At 40.8% G+C, this 23,623-nt stretch overlaps 1 protein-coding gene across 4 annotated transcripts; it reads right to left on the bottom strand.

The window, feature by feature from the left end:
• Positions 1-445: 445 nt before the first annotated feature.
• MRAP2 (melanocortin 2 receptor accessory protein 2) lies at positions 446-23,307 on the bottom strand. Of its 4 annotated transcripts, XM_074922793.1 has the most exons (8): positions 23,094-23,209; positions 17,612-17,709; positions 16,759-16,922; positions 13,780-13,884; positions 12,468-12,627; positions 8,713-8,812; positions 3,138-3,541; positions 446-2,891 (listed from the first exon to the last, which is right to left on the bottom strand). In XM_074922793.1, exons 5-7 carry the CDS (start codon positions 12,592-12,594, stop codon positions 3,148-3,150), a joined length of 621 nt encoding a protein of 206 aa, XP_074778894.1. In that variant the 5' UTR covers positions 12,595-12,627; positions 13,780-13,884; positions 16,759-16,922; positions 17,612-17,709; positions 23,094-23,209; the 3' UTR covers positions 446-2,891; positions 3,138-3,147. The 4 variants fall into 4 exon arrangements, with proteins under 4 accessions (XP_074778894.1, XP_074778885.1, XP_074778876.1 ...); XM_074922784.1 differs by lacking the exon at positions 23,094-23,209 and adding an exon at positions 23,279-23,307 and having other exon boundaries at positions 446-3,541; XM_074922775.1 differs by having other exon boundaries at positions 446-3,541.
• Positions 23,308-23,623: the final 316 nt, after the last annotated feature.

Below are 23,623 nucleotides of genomic sequence, written 5' to 3'. Positions count from 1 at the left end.
CTGATTTTATATTGTAGGTTTGTGTTACAGGTTTTTTTAAAAAGGTACACAACTGAAACTTGGTTACACAGAACATTCTACAAATATTCACCTTTGAAAACTGGAACACATAACCTAGTAAGTTCTTACAGAATACATTACATGTTTATGCAAACATACATACATCATTATCTTAAAGGAATTTTCAGTGACATTAAATCTACCACAGGTGATGCATTTATAGTGAGCTTTGAGAAGAGACTGAGACAGCCTAAGCAGTAAGAAAACTTGCAATAATTCCATTTTCAAAGACCATTCAATTCCAAGTACTCCTTTGGAAGGATTACCCCATCCAAAACACTCTATTCACAGTGAACCAACTCATGTTTGTTTTCTGGGAAAAGATGAATTTTAACATTTATACAAAGTTGGTTATTATACCAATCAACTTTCCCTGAGGAAAAATATTGTGTCTATTAGTTCTTAAAAAGGAAAAAGAAAGAAAGAGCAGCTTTAAAATAACTACTTTTGAAGACTGCAGAAAGTTTCTGCATTTCCCTTTCACTCTGCTCTAATGCAGAGGCAGAGCAAAAATCTGAACCAGACTATTGCTGCCACAGAGCATCTGAAGTCATGTGAGAGCTGTGTAGTGGGGACTTCCAGGTTATTTTTCTGTAAAATGTAGCATCAAGGTCTTTAAAGTTACAAGATGAAAAAGTAGAACCACCATCAGGGAAGAACAGAAGCAGGAACCAAACACTTAAATACCTTTACAGGATTAATTCATGCTTCAGAAGGAAGCTAAGAATACAATTCAAATGTGTTGTAAGTTAAGTTGGTATTATCCTTCAATCATTTTATTAAATACTTTTCATCTAGGCATTCAGTGTCACCAGCATCCATACACATGAATATTCCTTTTTCCCAAAAATAGCAGTTATACACCAAAAAATGTCACAAAGATTTAAGGTAGCAGAATAAAAGCTTAGATTAGCCCACTGGGAATAGCAAGCTTTTCTTTTCCTAAAACCAGACCTGCATTATTTTGAAATGTAGTTTTAAATGCTTTAAAAATAAGCTTCATTTCTCCATTGCAGGAGATGGATTCTGCAGATTTTTCCCCTCATTTAAGCAGCATTTCTCTTTCCAGGCATGGCAAAGGAAAAAAATTTAAAAATAATAGCTCAAACATCACAGAAGTCGGCTTGCTCATCCAGAAATGGGCTATAAAAGCCACGCTTAGTAGAAGTCCCAGAGCTTGTTAACAAGAACTGTATTGAGCTTCAGTTCACACAAAGCTTAACCATCAGATTGCTAACAGCTGCTAGAGGTGCCTCAGGAGGAAGCAGTTGCCACATTCAGAAGGCAGATTTCCCAAATTTGTTAATTTGGGAAAAGTGCATGACTACAGCCTTCATACCTGTGGCTGAGTACTTACTGTAAAAGGAGGCCTTTCCTGCACCTGGAGCAGCATCCGGGAGGCCTACACTGCAGCCCAAGCAACTATGGTCATTTGTAACAGGGTTCACTTCAGTCTTCTCTTGTGAACTATTTTCAGTAATCTGCTAGTTTTAAGCCATATCTGTTTTGCTTTTAGTATAATCCCATGATTTTCAGAACTAGGAAGTAGTGCAAGAATTACATTTAAAAACAGGAAATTCAGGTTTAAGTGGTTTATAATAATGGCACGGGAGATAAAAACAAGAGGTTTCCTTCCCCTCTGTATTCTTTAAATGCACAACCCATTCACTATTTTTTCTATTTGTCAGGTGAAGAAAGATTGAATTAATCAGTATTTAGGTGTCTGAAGAATGTATCAGCAGGTTGTTGCTACATTGTCACTGACAAATAGGTTGGATACAAAGCAGGTTAGTTTCAAGAAAACTCAGTTAAGCACAGTGTCTTGAATCTACTAGATTCATTTAAGATCTTCCTACAGAACACTCGTATTCTAAATGCAGCAGAGGATTTGAACCTGGTTCCTCTGCATCCTTTGTGCTTGCTCTAAAACCATTTGGCCATAAGTTACCATTTTTTGAAGAAAGCTGAAGTGTAATTTAAGTACTGGCTAAGGTTCAGAACCTTATTCCTTCTCTAAAAAATAAAACTTAGAGATTGAAATTACACCTGTTCAATTCTTTTAACAAACCCTTCCCTGGGAGAACAGTTGTGTGTTCTCCTACATGAGTATAAAAAGATGGAACCAGTGCAGCTCAGCTATGCTTTTGGAGCTGGTCCTCCCAACAACTAAAAGCCTGCTAGCCCATTAGTTAAGAAAGGGCCATTTATAGAGCCAAAAAGCAGAAGAAGGTTCAGCCTATAAACCAAGCATACCACCACCATTTGCGTATAGTAACTACTGGCAAAAGAAGCATAGTTTTTAATCTGATATCCTGTAATTTAGCTACTGAAGTCCACATCTGCCAAACTGGAAGTTTGCATCAGCAATACAAAGTCAAATTACTGTTTGTGTGTAATATACTAATTCCAGGTCATCACTAGGCAGCTGTCAGAATGTCACTCCAAAGTACTATAATTACAGGCACCAATTTGCTTTTACTTAGCAGCAGGTGGTGGTAGCATTTTGTAAACACTGTAACCAAACAATTTAATATGCAAGGTGTATTCCCTCTGGAAGCTTTGTAAATTGGGTTTAACCTGCACCAAAAAGCAGTTAGGAATCAGAAATTGAAGTTAAAGCCAAGCAGATATCCTTTGTGCTGCTCAGTTTCAGGTGTCCTTTTTGGGAGTGGCAGAAGCTGCAAAACCTCCCCAGGGGCTGGCTGTTTATTCCTTGCTTCAGTCTTGATTTGAAGTTTACACTTTTCTTGGCCAAGGAACATTCATACACCTCCCAATGCCAGGCTCCAGCCTTCACAGTTCTCACAAATTATTATGGTATCCTTCAGAAGCTGGACATAAACAGTCATTTAAAAACAAAAGAACAAGGGAAAAAAAAAATCAGGAAGCAAAAATAATGCTGAGCAAAAGATTTAGACCACAGAAGGCATCAGAATAAAGCATCCAATATTTTGCTTCTTGTCTAGACTGAGTCCTGTCAGCACAGTCAGTTTTAGATACAATAGGTCTGAAATACCTTCTATCAAAATACCAGAAGGCCAAGAAAGGCTTCAAACGACAATAATGGGAACGTTTACCTTAAAGACTTCAGTCAAGGATCCGACGGGAAGCTTGCATGACTGATTTGCTTTCTAAAATGATTGGTGGCTCTGAGATGAGGAGATGATCCTCACCTAGCGAAGAGTTCTGCTCGGTGTTCACAAAGTTAGGAATGTTAAATTTTGTAAGACAATTTAGGTCCTCTTCAAACACTGCACTGCTCCTGGGAACTTCCTGGAAGTGGATATTACTTTCCAGACCCAGACCTTTCCGACTTTGTTTTGCTTTGTCCAAATGTTCTACTTCATTAATACAGAAATGGAAAAGGGACTGGGATTCTTCAGCTATTTGACGAGAAAAGACCCTCTCTGACTCCAGAGGTCTTCCAAAATCTGCCACAAAGCTATTCATGCGAAATCTTTTTTCAGAAGGCTCTGAATTGCTAGGGAGGAAAAAGAAAAATACAGTAAACACAAAAGCAGAACTACTCATGTCTTAACAGCAAATTTGGTTTCAGCAACCAATATGATCAGGAAGAAAGGAAACCCTACAGTTTATCTACAACAGACTTTAAAATCCAGCACTGTTTATTACTGAAGCTGTTTTAAGTCTTGATTTGTCATGATAATTTTCCATGAGAATCAGTTATCAATGCCAGCACTCTGAAATGGCACTTCTAGTAATCCAAGACTGTAACAATCAGCTCGCTGAATAAGCTTAGAAATTTCCTCTTGATATCAAGTAGTAGCAAGTTTTTTTAAATGGCTTACAGAACACTTTGAGAAAAATCTTTGATAAGAAAAAAAAAATAAAATCTGAGACACAGGCAGCACTGCTGTCACTAAAGACATAATTTGGGTGCTTGGTTGTCCAGACATCAAACCACCTTTTCCTCTGACTTCGGTCAATGACGTTCAGATTTCCAAATTAGGAGAGCTGGAACTAAAGACTGCTATAAAGACTGACAGTCTTAACAGCTCAGACACATAGCCCAGGAAGGACACATTAACATCTTTCTTGGAGTTTTCTAAGAAGTGTTAGTTCAAACCAGCTCCAATCTGCATGGACTCATAAAGGAGCCACGAACAGCTAGGGGTGAGAAAAGTTCAAACTAGACGGAAGTTTTACAGATAGCAATACATTCTTTGTCAGGCGGAATTTATATGCTAGCATCACAACATGAAAGTTACTTGCATCTGAAAGGCAGTAGATGTATTCAGAAGATGAGTAGTGAAAAATCTAAACATATTCTCAGAATATAAATCTTATCAGGTAAGAATTAAATCTTATTGTTTACATGTGAACATGTAGCAAATGACAGTGGAGCCAGATAGCTGGATGCCTCAAGGTGCACACAGCACTTAGTGTTTCTCTGAAAAATCTCTCTAATTCCTTCAAGCCTGCAGTAGGAGGTAAGTGCCTACATGCTTTTGAAAGCCTCAGATGGCACCTTCAGAAACAAGTTCACAGGATACCTACCATTAGTCTTTCAGTCATAGCTAAAGAACCCTGCTTCTCCAATGCTAATTTACTTCCGTTACATGATACAGGAATTCTACCCCAACAAAATCAGTTACACTAGCCTTCAAATCAAAGCAGTCCTCCAGTTTGTCAAAACTATTGGCTCATTCTGTATTTCGAAGTGAAGCACATAGAAGCATAAAATTTAAACTGATGTAAGTGATAATCCACCACGTACACAACAGGAGGCAGACTGGAATAATGCTGTTGTAGCCTTCAAAACTGACAACTGACATTTACATATTTATAATGCAACAGAAAGCACCACTCTGAATTTAAGTCACATATATAGTTTTGCAAATCTGTGACCAAGTATGTAGTATTGTGACATAGACAGTGGAGATAGCAAATAAGCACAGAAAGAAGGGCAAGTGCTATAAGCCCAAGGAGAAGCGACTTCAGAAGAAAGCTTAAAATGCATCCATTAGAGAAGCAAAACTAGTTCATAGGTGTGGAAAATGCTTTACAATCCAGTGAGCTATGAAGGAGCAAAGGAGCACACAAGACTAGCAATGGCAACTTAATCTAAATGGAAGAATTGAAGATGCAAAGAAGTTTTATGACCCAGAATATTGAGGACTTATAATAAAAAATAATCCTGTGCTCATGAGTAGGGAACACAAGATCTAATACATAGTAATATTTTTGGATTCAGAAATTCACAAACACTATCTTTCTGTATTTTGGGGAGGAGGTTTGTTGAGTTTTTTTAAACTAGACTAGAAACTTGCAGTCTTGCTCATTACAGCATGCAAGTATAACTTAGTGTATATCTTTTCAGAACACTCAAATTAAGAAAAGCACCTTCAGAAATCCCAGTTTCACTGTAGAAGGGAACACAGCCACCTGGACAATCAAATCCCTTTTGCAATATTTGGGCCAACAGGACCCTCTGAGCCTGGAAGCTGCCAATAAGAGAGCAGGAAGGTGAATGACAGACACCTTGAACATTATACATACTGAAAACCACTCAAAACAAGCAGTTGCCAATGAACTAACCCAAGCTCCCTTTTCCGGGAATCTTCCAGCCTACATGCTGGGTTCTGGTCCACTGGATTCAGTATTAACCTCTGGACTCTGCCCACTGGACTTGAGTGTGCTGTCAGGGTACAGACCATTTTGCCCAGTATACCCTTCTAAAAGGGTCATACTGGTTTGGGACTGACGCTTGTGATTCCTCTATAGCTTAAGCACCCCTTCTCTCAACAGTCCCAAAGTGACCTGGGGGTACTTGGCAAACCATGGAAAGGAATAAGTAGCTAATCCTCCAAAATAGCAGGGTTTGCCATGCCAAAGGGAATTTTGGGATCTAAACAGATCCTTAGTACCAAATGATGCCCTGAACCTGAGAAATCTTCCTGAATAAGTGTTCAGCAAACACATACATGTATCTGTAGAAGAAGGGTGCGGGGGGGTGTTTCAGTGTATCTACTTTTCTCGGTGGATTTCACTCCAGAATCCTTAACCAGAAACAACTTGATTTCTTAATTTTTTTCTTTCTATCAGTCATTTCACCTTTACTGCAACTAGTTGTACAGCCTGCCTCAATAGCTACATGAAGCTTTGCGATTACATCAGCCAATATTTTGTACAGTTAGGTTACATGAACACATGCATTTGTTGCACAAATGTGTTTTTAAGGACATTTTTAAATGCAGAAACAAACACAGCATGCTATCTTCTCCTGAGTGATGAGAAAGAGTACTTTTCAGGCAGAAATTCAGAAAGATTGTCAACAAATTTTTTGTCACACAAGTTAGTGTTCTACACATACTAATATGCAAGCAAACAAAAAGTGCAACATATAATACATCATTTCGTTAGCGAATTAAATTTCTACCTCTCTCCATCCATATCCTGACCTTTTTCTTCTGGTCTGAGAACGTACCCAATTCTGAGCATCTTGTACAATTTCAGTAAGTACATGCTATCACACCCCTTTATATTGAGCCAAGAAAAGCATGCTACTAGAAAAAAAAAATCAGAGTATTCTACTTTAGATCCATCCATCTGAACCCAGTTACACTTATCCTTCACATTAATGGTACTTTAAAGAACAGCCAAATTGACTTACTGAAGTCAGAGACACGTCCATCAATCAGGCTGGCTTTCTCCCAAGACCTAGGAATCCCATTAACATCTATTTCTAAAGAAGAGCTGCAAGACAGCCCAATAATGAGATGATGAGTTATGAAGAATCCAAGTCAGGTATAAAGACAGAAGATGCAGGCAAACTAAAACCAGTGCAGACTGGTTTTACAGGTAGGTATTTATGTTCTCCATTTTTTTATATACATCAAAAAGTAAGAGGAAACAACAGTATTTACTGGCCTTAGCATATTCCTGGATGATCTGTTTCCAGTACCATACACACTTGATTATCAAATCTCAAAAAAAAAAAAAAAATAGTGCTCAAATTTGTTAGAGGTGCCAACTCAGCACACTTTGTAAGTGAGCAAGCATTCAAACGCACAGCTCCCAAAGCTGCAAAGGAAGTTCAAAACAAATACAGAAAGGAATATCTGGGCTCTCTTCAGCAACTGAAGAAAAAATTATATTAAGATTTAGATTGGAAGGGACTTCTGGAGGTCTCTAGTCCAGTGCTCTCATGAACACAAGGCCAACTCTGAATTCAGATCAAGTTATCTGGGTGTAGAAATTGACCAAAGACAGAGGTTTCACAAATGTTCCAGACCTGTTCCAGGAAAATTGATGAAGAAAACAGAAAAACAGTGGGAGATATCAAGCAGGCCTCTGCTACCTGAAAGTACATTTTTACAAGCGTACAAACTTTGTACAAATATCCATATTAAATTATCCTTGTTGTATATTTGACTTCATCAGTTCTTCCCCTCTCACATTATTCATGTGCGATACAGGCTCAGATGCTCAGCTAAGAAACAAGATCTCCAGATAAAGAGGCAGCAGTTAGCAGGACTTTAGATATATTTGGAAACAAGGTCTGGCTACTCTATGAGAGTCCATAAGGGTGGCAAAACTACCAGCAAGTCAGTGCGGGGAAGCTGAATTCTTCTGTCTATTTCCTTCTCACAGAAGAGGCTTATGATACACATATGTCCTCTCGAACATGGCCCTGTCTCTATAGATGTGGTATTACATAAAGTTTCAGAGCCAGTCTACATATGACTAAATAGCAAAGGGCCTTTGGTAGGTAGAGACAGGCAGGCTGCTTTAGCAAGTGATAAGCACTAACAATTGCCTTTCACAATCAGCTTCTCATCATTGCTACCTTCCTGCAAGCCATCTCTCTCCAGAGAGGCTTTTTGTTTCTACTTTGCAGCACACCAGACTGAGAGGAGATGCGAGTTCAAATTTCTTCAGAGGAAGGGACAATGACAGCCTGCGTGCTGTGCAAATGCAGATAAATGGCTGAGGCAAGGCATGGTCTGCACATATTTATCAGCCAGAAAGAACAAGAAACACAGTTAGTTTGTGACTTCCAGGGGACCCTGGTGTTAAACAAATCTCGAGCTGACCTACTTACATACTTGCTGGAATTTCTCAGCAGAAACTACAACAGAGTAGGGGAGCTACAGGGTTAAGGGAAGATTCTTAAAATACTATGGATATCTACATTTTGGACTTGAACACACAAATGTTGAAACTTGCCAGACTTCAACTTCCTTAACATCTGCATTGCATTTTATTTGTATATACTCTGTCAATATTCACATTTCTCTGTTCCACTCCATCATAATGTGAGCCTACCTAGAATGACCCCATTTATTTGAAGAACAGCAATCTAAAGCCACCTGTCTGGCAGCCTACCCACCAACTTCCTTCTAGCATGAAAACACGTACATGCAGCTATTCCCTTCTCTTACTGCATGCCTACTGACTATTTGCTAAATAGAGAACACATTAACAACTATTCTGCAGAACTGGTCTCCTAAAAGTGCTTGGAACAAAGACTATTTGGAACAAAGATAAACTGCACCCTTTCATAAGAACAGACTAGAGCAAGATGGTGCTGAGCCAGCGCAACATCAGCACTGTCACTGTTTGGGGGCTGCAAAAGAACAGACCCGCCATTTGTTAGGCTCCATTTGTTATTCCAGTTTTCACACTCACTCTTGATGTGGTGCTCCTGTCTTCGTCAGCAGGGTCAGGACAAAAAACATGAAGATGACAAAAACTGCAAGACCAACCCAAAATCCAATCACAATGGAATCTGGTGAAAAAGAAAAAAAACCAAGATGATCAGTATTTCACCTGCATTTACAGAAAGTTTCCTTCCACATGCAGCGTGACTGCAAATTCCAAGAGACTTTGCAGATTATTCCTGGGTGGCAAAGAGAAAGGACAATCAGATTTATCGTTACCTATTTTTAAACGGAAAGCTGCCATTGAAGCCATCATTTCTAGCCTGAATTTTGCTGATGTCTGTACAAACCAGAAACAAACTGAAAGAGGGAAGACACTGAATTCTCTTGGTTAGTAAAATAACAACAGCTCCCTTTATGATGCCTGGCCCATTACCAAGCATTGCTTTGGAAACAACTTCAGTGCTCGAACTCAGAAGAGAGGATTGTTTGATTTTCAGCAAAAACCTCTGTCCCTGTATAATTAAACTCCTGCTATTTTAAATTATTTGTGCCCCAGACCATTAGATTTCTGGGGTTTGATGGATTTCTTTGACACAATAGGTTTAGGAGGATCTAGCTTTCTTTCAGTACTACGATACAGTGTTCTGAAATAAACAGAACCACAGATAAAACTATTTGCTACCTCAACAAATACCAATAATATATGCCATATATTTTAAAATAATTTTTAATTTGTGTTTCCAACTTGCGTACAGAAAACTGCAATACAATGTCAGAAAAGCCAAATGAATTTGGACAAGTCAAACCACCAGTTAACTGAAAGAAAAAAAACAGTGCAATAGCCAAATATAGAAGCAATCAGGAAGAGCATGGCTTTTTGCCTGCATGTGTAAAATGGATCTACTGTTCTCATTTGTAGCAAATGGACCCATAGATAAATTGCCAGTCTTACTTAAAACAAATCTATGTCCACTTATGACTTCAAAGTTGATCCACAGTTGCTCCTGAAGAAAGCTTAAGCTTCCAGGAACTTATTTAAGACAGGTCCAAGTGGGACAACCATATTTCCAGTCAACAAGCAACTGATAAGCATGGCCCAAAGTGGCAGAGCACCAACCCAAAATATGACCTGGTCAAGGACCCACAGTATAGAAGTACTTTTTTATCTGTCATTTCAGTTACTTTTTGTTTATGCAAATATTTAAGCTTCCACTGTAAAAGTTCAAAAAAATTAACATACAAACATGCAAGAGGGAAGTCTTGGTCAGGGCAGGTATCCTATCTACTCTTAACCTCTCATTACAACAGCTGCTACTGAACCTCAAAGGTCATCACTGGCTGTAAAGCTACACAATGATCTGTCTGACCCAGCACTGCAGGCACAGCACAGAACATTAGCCAACCTGTTATCTCCTACAGGAACTAAAGACACTAGAAAACAAGGAATCAGCTAAACTATCCTGCCTGGTGCTAAACCCAAACAGTTAATCACACTACCACTGTGAAGGATCTTCCACCCTAAAGGGCAGATCTGGAAACCAGAAATCAATTCAAACCATTTGTTCTTTCTCTGCGAAGTCAAAGTGCCTGCTACAACTTGAGATTTTCTCCCTGTAAAAATACTTTATCACAATCAAATCACTACTTAACCCTTTTTCCTGGTAAGCTAGGGAGGTTAAGTTTCAAGTCTCCCACTGCAATGTTCACTCTGAATTACTTTCAGAATAATTTTATAAGTATAGCCTGTATTCAGTGGTTCCGGATGCATCTTGTCTTTGGCCTTATTAATACACAATAGCTCATGGTTATCTACCATCCTACTGGACTTTATAGTACCTGAAAATTTCACCTAAAAAGAAATACTCCCATCAAGAAATTTACCATTTACAGCTAACAGTACCTACCAATTAGTCAGACATGTTTCAATGATAATGTAACTGCACTGATAACCAGAATGTAAAGTCTGGTCAAGTAAGATGTCTAAACAATATGCACATACATTATATCGATCAAGCTGCAAAACTTTAACACATCAACTAAGGAAAAAAAAGAAAAAAAAAAAAATCAAGGCTCTGATAAATTGCTGTTCCCCACCAAAAAAAAAAATAAAAAAAAAATCACACCTGCTAGGACTGTATGCTGAATAACAAGCCTGTCTTGCAGTTTGTTTGGTGTTCCCATCAACAGAATTCCTACTGAGCTTAAAGGTACATCTTTGTTGCTTTATTGTGGCTCCTGGTGAACCTTCAACCCTCTGTTCTATCACTTCAATTTTAAACAAATCCAAAAGAATTTAAGCAGGTGGCCCAAGTTCTCTTCGGTATTTCACTTAGGTCTCACTCATTTAAGTGCAAATTACCCAAATCTGCAAACTTCTAAACATTTATTCAAAATAAACTGCATGTAACACAACATTTATTCCAAAAAACCCTGTGGTACATAGGACTACAGATATAATACTGTCCCAAACTACAAACAGATTGGGAAAGTATCCTATGACTTTCAAGTTGCAGTATCACCCTTCCTTGCCTTCCTAACAGAGTCACTACATCCTGGCAGTAGTTCTAAATCCCCTGATCATTCCTACCTCTTTTACCTCACGCTACTGTTACTGAGGTTTCTTCTGTTTCAAAGGTACAAAAACGATTTTGTTCTTATCTCTGCCAGTCACATATCTCCTGGCTATCTTTGTGTATTTACTTTCTAAAGCTTTAATTTACAAAACATCTGGTGCCTACTTTTCTAAATGCTCTGATTTCTAGTTCTTGCCTTCACACCTTCACTTCTCCTCAAGCAGAACACATCTTTTGCTTTTCAAACAGCTTTTTTTTCCAGTCATATTTGAAAAGTCACTCTGGCATCTGAACAGCTTATCTTCTCTCCACCTCCACTTTTTCCTTTAAGGAACATTTTTGTATATTAGATTGTTCTATCAATATTTCTTCTTCACAGATTACTCTGCATAATTTTTCCTGTGCTTTTCTGAAACAGGCCTCTGAATTCCTTTGTATATACATTAAGCTATTAGGAACCTCCCCTTACCTTGGGGTTTTTTTTTCCCCATCCCAAAACCATTTCCCCCCCCTAAAAAAAAAGAAACTTCATAAAAGCCAAAGTCATTGTCTATATTTCAGATAAATGTTGGTCCAGCTGTATCAGGTTGTCCTAGCTGAATTTCCTTTCAATTCCTACCCATTTTTCATCTCTGATCCCTGTCCTCCACTTGTTACATCTACTGTAAAACAGCTCCAGTATTAGCAGAGTGCTGAATTTAACACACTCCTCCTATGAAGAAAGTCCCAATGATAAAAGGTTCTTCAGAAGAAGTTTATTCTCGTGTTTTAAATCTTTTAAAAGCCTTAAATTTATTTTCTATGAAGAAAAACAAAAGCAGTAAGGCTGCCCACCACTGCCTTTTTAGCATTCACAGAAAAAAGAACAAAGCAACAAAGGTAGTACCAAGTAGTCACCAGAAGCAGTAGTGGCTGTATTTGCTGTTACAAACTGATCCTGATAGTCTGACATTCCTCAGTATTGACAAATTTCTACCACAGTCAAGAAATCTACAGTTCTCTCATGAACAAGAAAAGCAGTCAACAAAAAGACACAGAATAATAAACAATTATTATATCTAACAGTTAGAGTAATACCTCTAATTTCTGAGAATCCAAAAAATGAGGACAGAGATGTTTTTTGTACAATAATCAGTTACAAATGACGAGCAGGAACATCAAGATGCGAAAGCTCAGCTGTGATAAAGTACATCTCTACTGAACTTACATTTATGAGCCTTCAGGCCTTCAAATGATACTGGTCCATACTCGTAGTACTCATACTCCCAGGTGTAATCAGAGTTAGACAGGGCCTGCTGGGAGGTTTTGTTAGAAATCATCCTCAGGGCAGACATCTTGTACCTCAGAAAATATATAGATACACACACCTGTGGATACAAAATGTGTTAGAGACTACATACTTCTAGCACATCTTTTGATTTTAAGAGAATCCTTTCTTATTTATCTTCCTCATCACTGTTCCCAAGAGCAGCCACTCCCAATTACAAAGGCTCTCTTACCTGTTCCTTTAAAATCCAGTATCACACCCCCTCCCACTCCTTACCCACTCACAGCTGGCCAGCCACCAGCCCATGGAGAGCTTCTCTTTAATGGAAAGAAGAAAACCTATGTGCACCTCCACAGAGATGCTGGCAAGTCTACAAAGGATCAGAACCAGGCTCCTCAGATTGAATACAGTTTTTATAGCTCAAAAATAGTAAATACCAAAGACTGTATCTTAGGAGGAATGCTGTCATGAAAATGTGGGTGGAGAACTGGCCAGACTACCAGGCTCAAAGGGTTATATTATCCACAAAAAGTCCAGCTAGCAGCTGGTTATCAGTGGTACCCCTCAGGGACTGACACTTATGATGAACTTGTAGTGGATTATGTGGTGTACAGGCAAGAGGCTGGAGGGCAGACTGCTGCTCAGAGGGACCAGGACAAGCTGGAGAAAGGAACCTCATAGAGATCACCAGTGCAAATGCAAAGTCCTACATCTGGGAGGGAATAATCCCATGACATAGTTCAGGCTGGGGGTTGACTGCTGGGGAGAAGCTCTGCAGAGAAGGACCTGCAATGGACAAGCTGAACACAAGACAGCAACGTGCCTTGTGGCAAAGGCAGCCAAGTGTGTACCGGGCTGAATTAACAAAAGGGCAGCCGGCAGGTCAAGAGAAGCCTTTAGTCTTCTCTGCTCACCACTGGTAAGACTGTATCTGGGGTACTGAATCTGGTTTTGGTATCCCCAATGCTAGAAAGACACAGACATGCTGGGGCAAGTCCAGTAGAAGGCCACCAAGATAGTCAGGTAGCTGAAGCACAGGATGCACAAGAGCCTAAGGCAACTGGGTTTGTCCAGCCTGGAGAAGAGAAGGTTCCAGGGAGCCCTTAGTGCTGTCTACAGTTACAGTCAGAAGGTGCAGAGATGATGGAGCCAGACTCTTCTCAGAAGTGCAGTAAAGTAAAAGGACAAGAGGCAATGGACACAAACTGGGAAACAAGAAATTTAAGTTAGATACAAGGAAAAAAAAACTTACCTGATCTAGTTGAACATGCTTTGAGCAGGTGAAAAGACCAGATGACCACCAGAGGTCCCTTCCAACCTAAATTTCTCTGCAACAATAAACAGCTTCAGTATGTCACTACAGAAAGAAAATAAAATAGGAGTGATTTTCCTCACAGATTAACAAAATCTGCAGTGCAACATCAAGCATCATTAAATTGTCCTGATCAATATTTGTCATTATCACAACACTGCACCAGGGATTTGCATTTTGCAGAGTAATTCCTTCAGAGTATTAGACAGTTTTATGCACACCAAAAGAGAGCACATCTCTGCACAAAACATCTGCTGCAGCAGCTGGAGTCAAGACATTCAACTTGAAATATATTACAAAAAACATTTTGTAAAAGCAAGTTGAGCTTTGGGTAATTTTGCATTCAATTATAACCCAGCAGGGTGAAGACTTCATGCAGTTCATAAAACTGCTGCAATCACTTGTTCTGTGAACAATGAAACTTCTCAGAGCACAAAGTCAAATCCAGATAAAATTTCTTGAAAAGGGCCCTAAATAGCCACATTACTCAAAATAACTGAAACTTCAATCCTTCCTAAGGATAATGTGATTGACTAAGGCTGTGCAAGTAAAGCACATTGTTACATGTGCTAGGAGGGCCATACATAAAGAACAAGAATCAGGCACAAAATGAGGAACACAAATTCATCCAGGGAATATGAACAGCATTCCAAATTTGTAAAATAGTTTTTTCTGCAACTATTTTACTATGAGGAAATGCTGACAGAAATGCCTCAAAACAATTTTAAATAAATAGTGAAGTATGCCTGAAAAACTTCCTATCCAGTTACAAGGTTCAGAAATTGATCTATTTTACAACTCAAACCAGCTTAGTTTTCATAATAAGCAACTTGTCAACAGGACTGGGGGGCTGGGGGCAGGGAGAGACATGACCAACCCCATTCTTGGATCAGGATAGGGAGCTTTACATTACCCTCATCCGCCTTCAGCCACTCAGAAAGCTCCCAGTGAGAATAAATAACCCGAAGCACAGAGAAAGAAGAAAAAAAAAAAGATGGCTGTAACAGACAACCCAGTTCATGGCTGAGGATGTTTCCTATCTTCTACTTCCAACCCTTTAAGAGGGGTTCAAAAACAGAGGTAAGACAGAAAAGAAAGAGATAAGTCTAAACTTTAAGCACTGTGTTGACAGTAAAGTAGTTCTTCCTTTACTTTCCCAGTGACTAGAAAACATTTCCTGGAATCAAAGAGAGAATGTCTAATTAAGCTTTAGACAGTTTTCCTCGGTTTTTATCAGCTAAAGTAACTGCTGCCTCTGGGAAAAGCAAATAACACAGAGAAAAGCCGAAGATTCTTGTCCTAGTTTGCTCCCATTTCAGCTGTCAGTTGTCTCTTAAAAGATCTCGTGTTTCATTTTGTGAGTGGGTCCTGAGACTACATGGTTCTGCACAGGGTTCCCACCATCTTTTTTCCCCCTTCTCCTCAATGTTTTATTGATATGTTTTATTAGCACATTCTTGTTTAAGGGCTGCTCTTCTCTTTTATAGCCTTCCAGAGAAGTCTTTCATTTAAATATTTCTCATATGGCATCACCAGTGTTCATTGTCACCTCCTCACTTTTAGTATTATAGAAAGAGCTGAACAGGAATCCACAGGCAGAGACTTCAGAATAGATTATATGAACCATCCAAAAAATGTTTCTTCTTCCACCTCAAATGCAGGCAGATGGGATTAATTGGGCCACATGCAGATCTCTCCTGATCTAGTCACTAGTGCTCATTTATGATTTATGGGGGAAATAGCCACTTTTAGGACACAAAGAATCTGTCCTGGTTTAGTCTTGGGTCAGGACTAGAAGCTCCAGTGTTTCACCACTGACTACAAGCATTTCTAGACTTTCACTGTAGACAACCCATCGTCAGAGGGAGAGGTACTAACTGAAACGTAGATCACCAGCTCCCAGGCTAACCTGTGTCTCAGACTTTGTGGGACATATAAAATACGCCTCTAAATCATCCAGCACAGCTAAGCATAAGCATTTTCCCAAACTAGCTTACAGCTCACTTGAAAGCTTTGTCTGTCCAAATGCCTCCAATACTTCACCCTGAAACATGCTAAAACAAACCTTTTACTCTGCTTCACAAACCAGCCTCGCATGGTGGAACAAGGACCAGCACAGCAGTGAACATTAAGACTTTGTATCTCCTGCGGAAGAGCAAAGCAGAGTGAGTTGGTGTGCTAGCAGCCTGTCAGGTGCATTTGTCAGGCTGCAGCGGGTCATGGGGGGACTGCGGGTGTCAACTAAGGGCTTCAGGGAAGGAATTCCCCCAGGAGATGCTTTCAAGCAATCTTTCTGCCTGGAACTGACAGCAGTGATTCATCCCACAGCCCTGAGGCATGACTGGGAGCTCCTCTAATTGACCTTGCCGAAGGTTTTTTGGCAGGGCACAGAAGTTGTTTGAGGCAAATATGAAAGTTCCTCTGTTGACCTTGATGTGCACGGATGCAGACAGCCTTTCCTTACTTATTTGTTTCAGGAGCAAGTAAGTGAATAACAAAAAGCTTCACTTTGATCACTCAAGAAATCACAAAGCAGGGTTGTGTTCAGAGCTGCCAACCACGTCAGTCTCCTGGAAATTAAAAAGACGTGCTCAGGGCCGCCTTCTAGAGCAGTGGGTTGCTCTCTGCAGATAAAGGATGTCAACAGGTGCCCAGACATTCCCCACAGAGACATGACTGCAACTCCTGGAGTTGAATTATACCTTTATGAGAACTTACCTGTAACCTGTGTGAAAATCTGTAAGGTCACAGGCTTGCCTGACAGTGATACCTGAGCAAGCCAGTTTGATCACTGTGCTGTATTTGCACAAAACCCACATCTCTGAACTGCAGCAGCTGGGCATCAAATACTGCTGCAGTTGGACTATTGCTTCAATCTGGACATCATCAAGACATTGCACAAAGCTCACAGCCACTTACCTTTCAAAGTGAACCACTGTAAAGACAAAACTGGACACACACCATTTCTGAAGCACGATTTCACGGCTTATACCACCTCTGGGGCCACAATGGCAAATCTGGTTTTGTGTACATCTGAAACTGGCTTTGGTATGTAACCAGAAACAAATACTTCCAGACCTGACCTGCATGCACAAGAATAAATCCATATGGACCAGTCAATGTACTGTTCATTTCTGGAGGAAGAGAAAAACTACCAATACAGTATACACAAGCAACCTGGCAAATTTTCAATCAAAAACTACATGTATTTTCCACACACTTCCATTCTGCTTACTGCCATAGAGTCAAAGCACTTTATAGTGTTTATAGAATAAATGAACAAACTGTTGGCCCCTTGCAAAGTGTGAAGATCCCAAAAGCCTGGCAGGAAAAAAAAAAAAAAAAAAAAGAGCAGTAACACTTCAAACTGTGAGAAATCCTTGCCTGAGAAAGCTTAGCACTACACCCTGCTGCATCAGCTCTGCAGTACAACTAACCCAGCTATTGCTGGCTATGCGAAATTAACTTGGGCTGTTTCCATATTCCTGAAGTCACCATACCAGCAACAATATTCTGCATGGGGTGAGAAAAGGGAACCAGTCACCATCACATTCCTTTTTACTCCATCCCACAGACTAAGAGGTGAAGTCAGAGGAAAAAGAAGTCAATGAAAAAAAAAGGAAAAAAAACAAGCACAAACTTATTTACTCTGCACTGAATCAGCTGAAAGGTAACACAGACCCCATCTTTCTACAACCCTACCACACAGTTGTTGCATTGAACAAGCTGTGCCACCCCCAAGCACTGATGAGAAATGCAGGAAATACTTAACCAAATGGTCCTTGTTTCTTGATAATTCTCAAGATCCTAAACAGGCAAGATTTAAGACCAAACGTGTGGTCTTTCCAGGGGAATACCCAATCTTCCCATCTGCAATAAAAGAGAGGAAAGCAAGCTATATAAACCAAGTGAAATTTAGCAAGAAAAATAGAAAGATAGCTGAAAACTGGCTGTACAATTAAAAATCAGTCATATACACCAATTTTGAGTACATTATACCTGGGACTTTTCTCAGAGAGAAAAAAAAACAGTGTTAACTTTGGTACTTAAGTTTGTGATTGATGCTCACAATCAGCACCATCTGCATGAGCTGTTGTGCTAAAATAACAAGAATTATGTTGGATTAATCACAAAAGAACTTTAAAACAATAGTAAGGAAAATGCTCATTTAGTCATTGCTTCTTCTGGGAACTACAGATGAGAAAGGACAGTTACAGACATCTGTGCCTCATACTATTGTATTACACATCATATAACATACATTTTACTATCCTTATAATTGTGCAATGTAAGCTAGACTCCAACAATAAGCTACTTACACCCCACATGCAAATTCTCATGAAAATGTCTTATTTTCCATGTACTAATGCTTAAAGTCTTGTGCTGTGTAAAAGGAGGTCTCCAGGCCATTATATACAATTTGCTTGCCAACTGTATAGCTACTGTTTGTACTTAGTTTAAAAGTGGTAACATTATGAATTTAATGTAAAATTTAACAAATACAAGAGCAAAACAGTTTGCCAAGTATTTTCCTAAAGATAATGATATGTGCAAACACAAATGCCCACTTGAGTGTTCAACTCAGTAGGGCCACCTGGAAGTTAGGCAGAAAGTAATATGAAATCATACTGTACTATGAATTCAGACAACTATATGGATCTGAAGATAGAGTAAATACTACATAAGCTTACTCATAAGCCTTGTCTGAGAAGACAGCTGAATTATACCTAAGATATCATGACAGAAACTATGTATTCCTTTCACTCTCAAAAAGTTTCAGTCCTGCACTGACAGCAAAAGGACATGGTACAGTTACTATAGAGCTGGTGGGACTTGCTCCCAAAGCACACTGAAGCAAACAGCTTAGCTTAAAAGCCTTAAAAATTAGAGCCAGAATATACAGTCTTAAGAGACAGTATTATCTACAAAGAATAAAGATATGCTATCCATAATTCCATTTATTTCCTGCAGCTAGGGCAGAATTACACAATCGATCCATCACCCAGCTTCAATGTTTTCTTGAGCTCAACTGAAGCTCAACTTCATACACTTCATTGTGACAGTCAGGATTGCAAAAACTGATATATTACAAGAATTCACCCTTCCACCCAAATAATACATCCCTACGCACAAAAAAACAAACAACTTGACAGTTGTTACAGTCACAGTAGAAAACAATTTTAAGCAAAGAAAAGTCTATTTTTCTAAAGAGAAAATAGCAGGTTTAAATTTCTGAGCATTTTTTAGAGGGGGAAGATTACCTTTTCAATAGCTTTTCCCCAGACATAACCTCAGGTGAACCTCGTTCTGGACATGGCTCATGGACAGAGCTGCAGACACAGCAAGGCTGTGGTCAGAAAAGAGGTCTAGGTATTGCTGAGCCCATTTTCCTCTCCCCACTAAAAGTCAACCTCCTCTTAGATGTGCAGATATGGCAGCTTCAAAGCTCAAGTTCCCTCAAAACTAGAAGAAGCTCTATCAGCCCTAAAGTACTGAGACCTTTTCAGTCCTATAATGTTACAAATGGTGACATCAGTAGCATATGTGAGCTTATTCAACAATTTCCAAAAGAAAGGCTGCCTTTCCCTTAGCTGTTTATAATACTACAATTTTTTAACCTTTCATACTACAATTTTTTAACCTTTCAGTACTGATAGAGGTGCCAGGCTGATTTGTCATAAAAATACCCTGAGGTGAAAGAGCTCTGGCATATCCACTAATGAGGTAAGAGTAAACCATAAAGCAGGTTTGCAATTGGCCTGCCCTGAATGCCTCTGTCTTGGGCTGCACTATTTTCCTGAATTTTCCGGGCTTGGCAAAGTTTTTTGGTTTTGTGGATTGGTTTTTTTTTTATTTATTAAATGCCTCTTTTTATTAGCTTTATTCCCACAGAAAGCTCAGTGCTGAGATGGGGATGTTTTGAATTCCTTGCTAACCCTGAAGTCTGTTAATCCAGTGCCTTATTCTGAGTAGGGAGAAAAGAAAGCTTACCCGCACCCCCCCTTCCCACTCTCAATGATCAGCTCACTGCCACTCAACTGGAATGGATCCATCAGAAGATGAGTTAGTTGTAAGAGTTGTTTTTAATACATCTTCTATTTGTTTATCACATAAGAACCTATTAAAAAAGCAGCCATCATAAAAGGGACAAACATTACAATTTTGCAACTAAAAGATGACATTAAATTTGAAAGAAAAAAAAATCTCACTGTGAAGAGAATTTATGTCAATGAATGTAACTCCGTGCATAGGGTTACTAGACTAGATTTACTCAAATTGGCTAGGCTGCAAGTCATGAAGAAACACTGGAAGCATAGTGCTCAGTGCGGCCAAAGAACAACTGAATCCAAGAAGAGAGGCCCCTGGGAGTATTTCAAATAACCACACCTAAACTGACCACGTGTAACGGAGGCTTCCTGTACGATCACTTTTGGGAAACTCAGTACTGATGAACAGTTGAAATTACCTAACCTCCCTCTGTGTCAGTTACCTGGGCCTGAAGACACCCTTGTGCCACCCTCACCAACCCTGCAGGGCACCCCATTGCCATGTGCCAGCCCCGGGATTTAAAGGCATAGCAGCTGTTGTTCATAGGGCTGCACAGCCCAGAAATGGCTTTGCAGCAACGAAAAAACACCAGGGCTCTGACGCTGACAAGCAGAGTAGTCGAGTACATTCCCCCTCTCCCATTATTAAAAAGACTCTAATCTTCACATAATGTCCATCTGGTCTTAAGTACAGCCACAGCACACCTGTCATAGCACCTCTTAACTTGTCAGTAGCTCTCCCCACACCAATATTTTGTTGCTAGTCTACGCTGAGGCCAGTGGAAGATAAACTGGCAGAGACAAAAAAAAAAATAAACAGGTATGATAGACCATTTGTTCAGAGCTACTCCCACACTTGGGTATCTCGCAGCCATGGTTTGACTGTGCCATGGTGGAAAAATCTTCAGTGTATGCTCTCACGCACACAGGGTCTGTAAAACCATAATCTCTCTGACACAAAGTAATGCTTGAGCTTTTCAGTTTGAAAAGTCAGTTATGCATTAAGTTTCCTCAAGAACTAACAAAAAATAAAAAGATAGAGCTTTTCTTGAAAACTTCCACACTTGAATGACCAAACATTTTCTGAACTTTTGTAGTTAGCATACAATATCATGCAGAAATTTTACCTTAATCGGTTCAGTGCAAATTTCAGTCACAGAAGTGGAGCTGTTTATTAAAAGTCAAACTGGTTTGGGATCTTTCCAAACCAGAATCTGGCTTTTTTCTGCCTTTAGATCTAATTCTTCCCTCTGGTGCTGCTGACAAAGCAAACAATTTACTGTAGTGTCTCAAATACGAATTTATTTTCAGGTAAATCAGACAGCAGCACACGACTTGCAAGCACACATCTGAATTCTCTTATTCTTAATTCCTACCACATCTCTCTGCTACACCAGGCTATGTAGTAGTAACTAGAGATCAAGGAAACATCATTAAAACAGTACAACCAAGGCCCACTGCAGTGAGTATGCAGAATAAAGCCTTCATTTATTTTGCCAGTAATAGCTTGTATTACTGGTTCAAAGACTGCAGATTTGATTTCAACTGAATAAGCTGCAAGAGTATCATCTGTGCTTCACCTTAAAACCTCTTCCACCACAAAGTGTCCGTGGACAACCAGCAAAAGAATAGGCAGTAAGTGACTTTGTCCAGGTTTTAATATTTTGGATTTTTTTTTCCTTAAAAAACCCAACAGGTATTCTCTTGCAATAGCTTATTTTGCACATTTTTGCTCGTGACTGATATACCCAGAACGTCTCATTATTTTCTGCAAGAATGAAGCCAAACTGTCTTTAGTCAATAGAGAGTTGCCATTTCCCTGGCATCTTTCCAGGTATTTTACTCCTGTGGTAAAAAGTTAACTCTCTGATTAGAAACCTGAAAAGGAAACCACAAATGGACAAGAAAAAACAAGCAGTATTTGAGACTATTACTTGATTATCTCCAAACAGAAGCTAAAACATCTATTTATTTCCACAGCAATTACGCAAATCTGCATCCCTAGGTATACAGCCTCCAGGGAGCTCAAATCAGAGTAACAGATAATAGCAGAGGGAGCAGCTCCTAAACAAAGCAATAGGCTGGGAAACACACCTGGAAATAGAAATGCCTCAATGTTCTTGCAGACAAACCCCAACCAGCCTCATCAAGGCAGTGTTGCCATTGCTATCCCATCCCTCTACCAGCTATGCCTGTCCCAGGATAAGTGGCAAACTAACTGTGCCCACGCTTGCAGTCACTGTCCAGCACTGTACACCAGGATGAGCAACGCAAGTGTCAGGAAACAGACTCTTTGGAAGGAAGCTTTGCTGGCTTGTCACTGAGGTGAGCATCTCCAGCAGAAGGAGGGGCAGACAGCTCAGGAGGGATTGAGCTGCTGCTTACCAGAGGAAGAGACTGCTAAGACAACTATTAAGAAAAAGACTGTTAAGGGAGAAGGGAGGTGAAAATAGGGTATGAGAATCAGCAGGAGACTAGGGAAGAGCACATGGGAGAACAGGACGAGAGCAAGAATTAGAATGGGAGAAGTAATCTAAGGCTGCATGAAGGAGAGATGTTCATCCTTTCAGTCTGAAAGCACAAAGGGAAATGTCATCTGGAAAACAACAAAAACAAAACAACCAAAATCAAACAAACAAAAACCCCACAACATTATCTTCGGGTTTTTTTGCAAACATCTTACATTAAATTTTTAAGTGCATCCAAACCCAGCAGCCAAAGCAGAATGCAACATACATTTTGGGGGGACTAAAAATAATTTCCATGTATTCCAAGGAAGCTATGTGCTTGCTAGCTGTTTTGCTTTTGAATACACAGACTCCGTAACACCTGAAGGAATCACTCCACTACAAAGTCAGAAATGAGACTCAAGCTTTCCGCAGGTGGCATTTTCCACATTACCCAAATGAAGAGCGCCACCTCAAGCTTTTTTATTATTTTAAATAAAATAAAAATTAGAGGAAAACTTCAGGCTTGCGAAAGTCGCCAGGTCTCGGTTTCGAGACCACCCGGCCGCCTGCTAACGCGGGCTGAACTCCAGGCACTCGGGGCACCGGCAGCCCCCGCCGCGCCCGGGGCTTTCCACACCGCCCAGCCAGGAGCACGCACTCACCCACCCGCAGCGGCGGGCCCTACTGCGGGGCGGGCGGAGTGGGGCGAGGCAGGGCCAGCCCGCCCGCCCCAGCACCGTCCCCTCACCGCGCTTACCCGCGCCGGGTTCGGCCACCCGCGGCCCCGCTAACCCCCGAAGCGCCACTTCGTCCCGGGCGAAAGACGCAGCCCCTCAGCAACACACCGCCCCGGGACGAGGCAGCGCCGAGAGGGAGCTGGGAGGGATGAAGCCGCTGAGGGGCGACGCCCTCTCGCCCGCCCGCCGGCCCCCTCCCTCCTACCTGACTGGGCGGCGATAACGACCGAGCCGAGCCGAGCCGAGCCGGACTGGACCGGACCGCGCCCCGCCCCGCCCCGCCCCGCCACAGCCAATGAATCAGCAGCAGCCGCGGCGCCTCCGCCCGCCCGGGCGGCATGGCACAGCCACGTGACGCGCCCGGGCCAATGGGCAGCGCGGGCGGGAGCGGCCCCGCGGGCGGCGGCAGGTGCGGGCAGCGGGGCGGGCGGCGCTCCTCGCCTTGGGGCCGCCCGGCCGGCGGGAACAGGACCGCTGCCTGCCCCGGGCCAGCGTGCGCGTCTGCAGGTGTCGAGGGGAGGGGCAGGGCACCAGCTGGAGTAACCCCCAT

Source organism: Athene noctua, chromosome 1 (genome assembly GCF_965140245.1).
Source record: "Athene noctua chromosome 1, bAthNoc1.hap1.1, whole genome shotgun sequence".
Lineage (NCBI taxonomy): Eukaryota > Metazoa > Chordata > Aves > Strigiformes > Strigidae > Athene > Athene noctua.
The sequence above is the reverse complement of the archived record's forward strand: the minus strand, read 5'-3'. Positions and strand labels throughout refer to the sequence as shown.

Bases quoted from the DNA above. Each gene is read 5' to 3' on its own strand.
- MRAP2 (XM_074922784.1), bottom strand. From the start codon at position 12,594: ATGTCTGCCCTGAGGATGATTTCTAACAAAACCTCCCAGCAGGCCCTG. The intron at 8,813-12,467 runs GTAAGTTCAGTA...CTTTTTCACCAG, and splicing joins AGGCCTGAAGGCTCATAAAT to ATTCCATTGTGATTGGATTT. The intron at 3,542-8,712 runs GTGAGTGTGAAA...TTTCCTCCCTAG, and splicing joins ACAGGAGCACCACATCAAGA to CAATTCAGAGCCTTCTGAAA.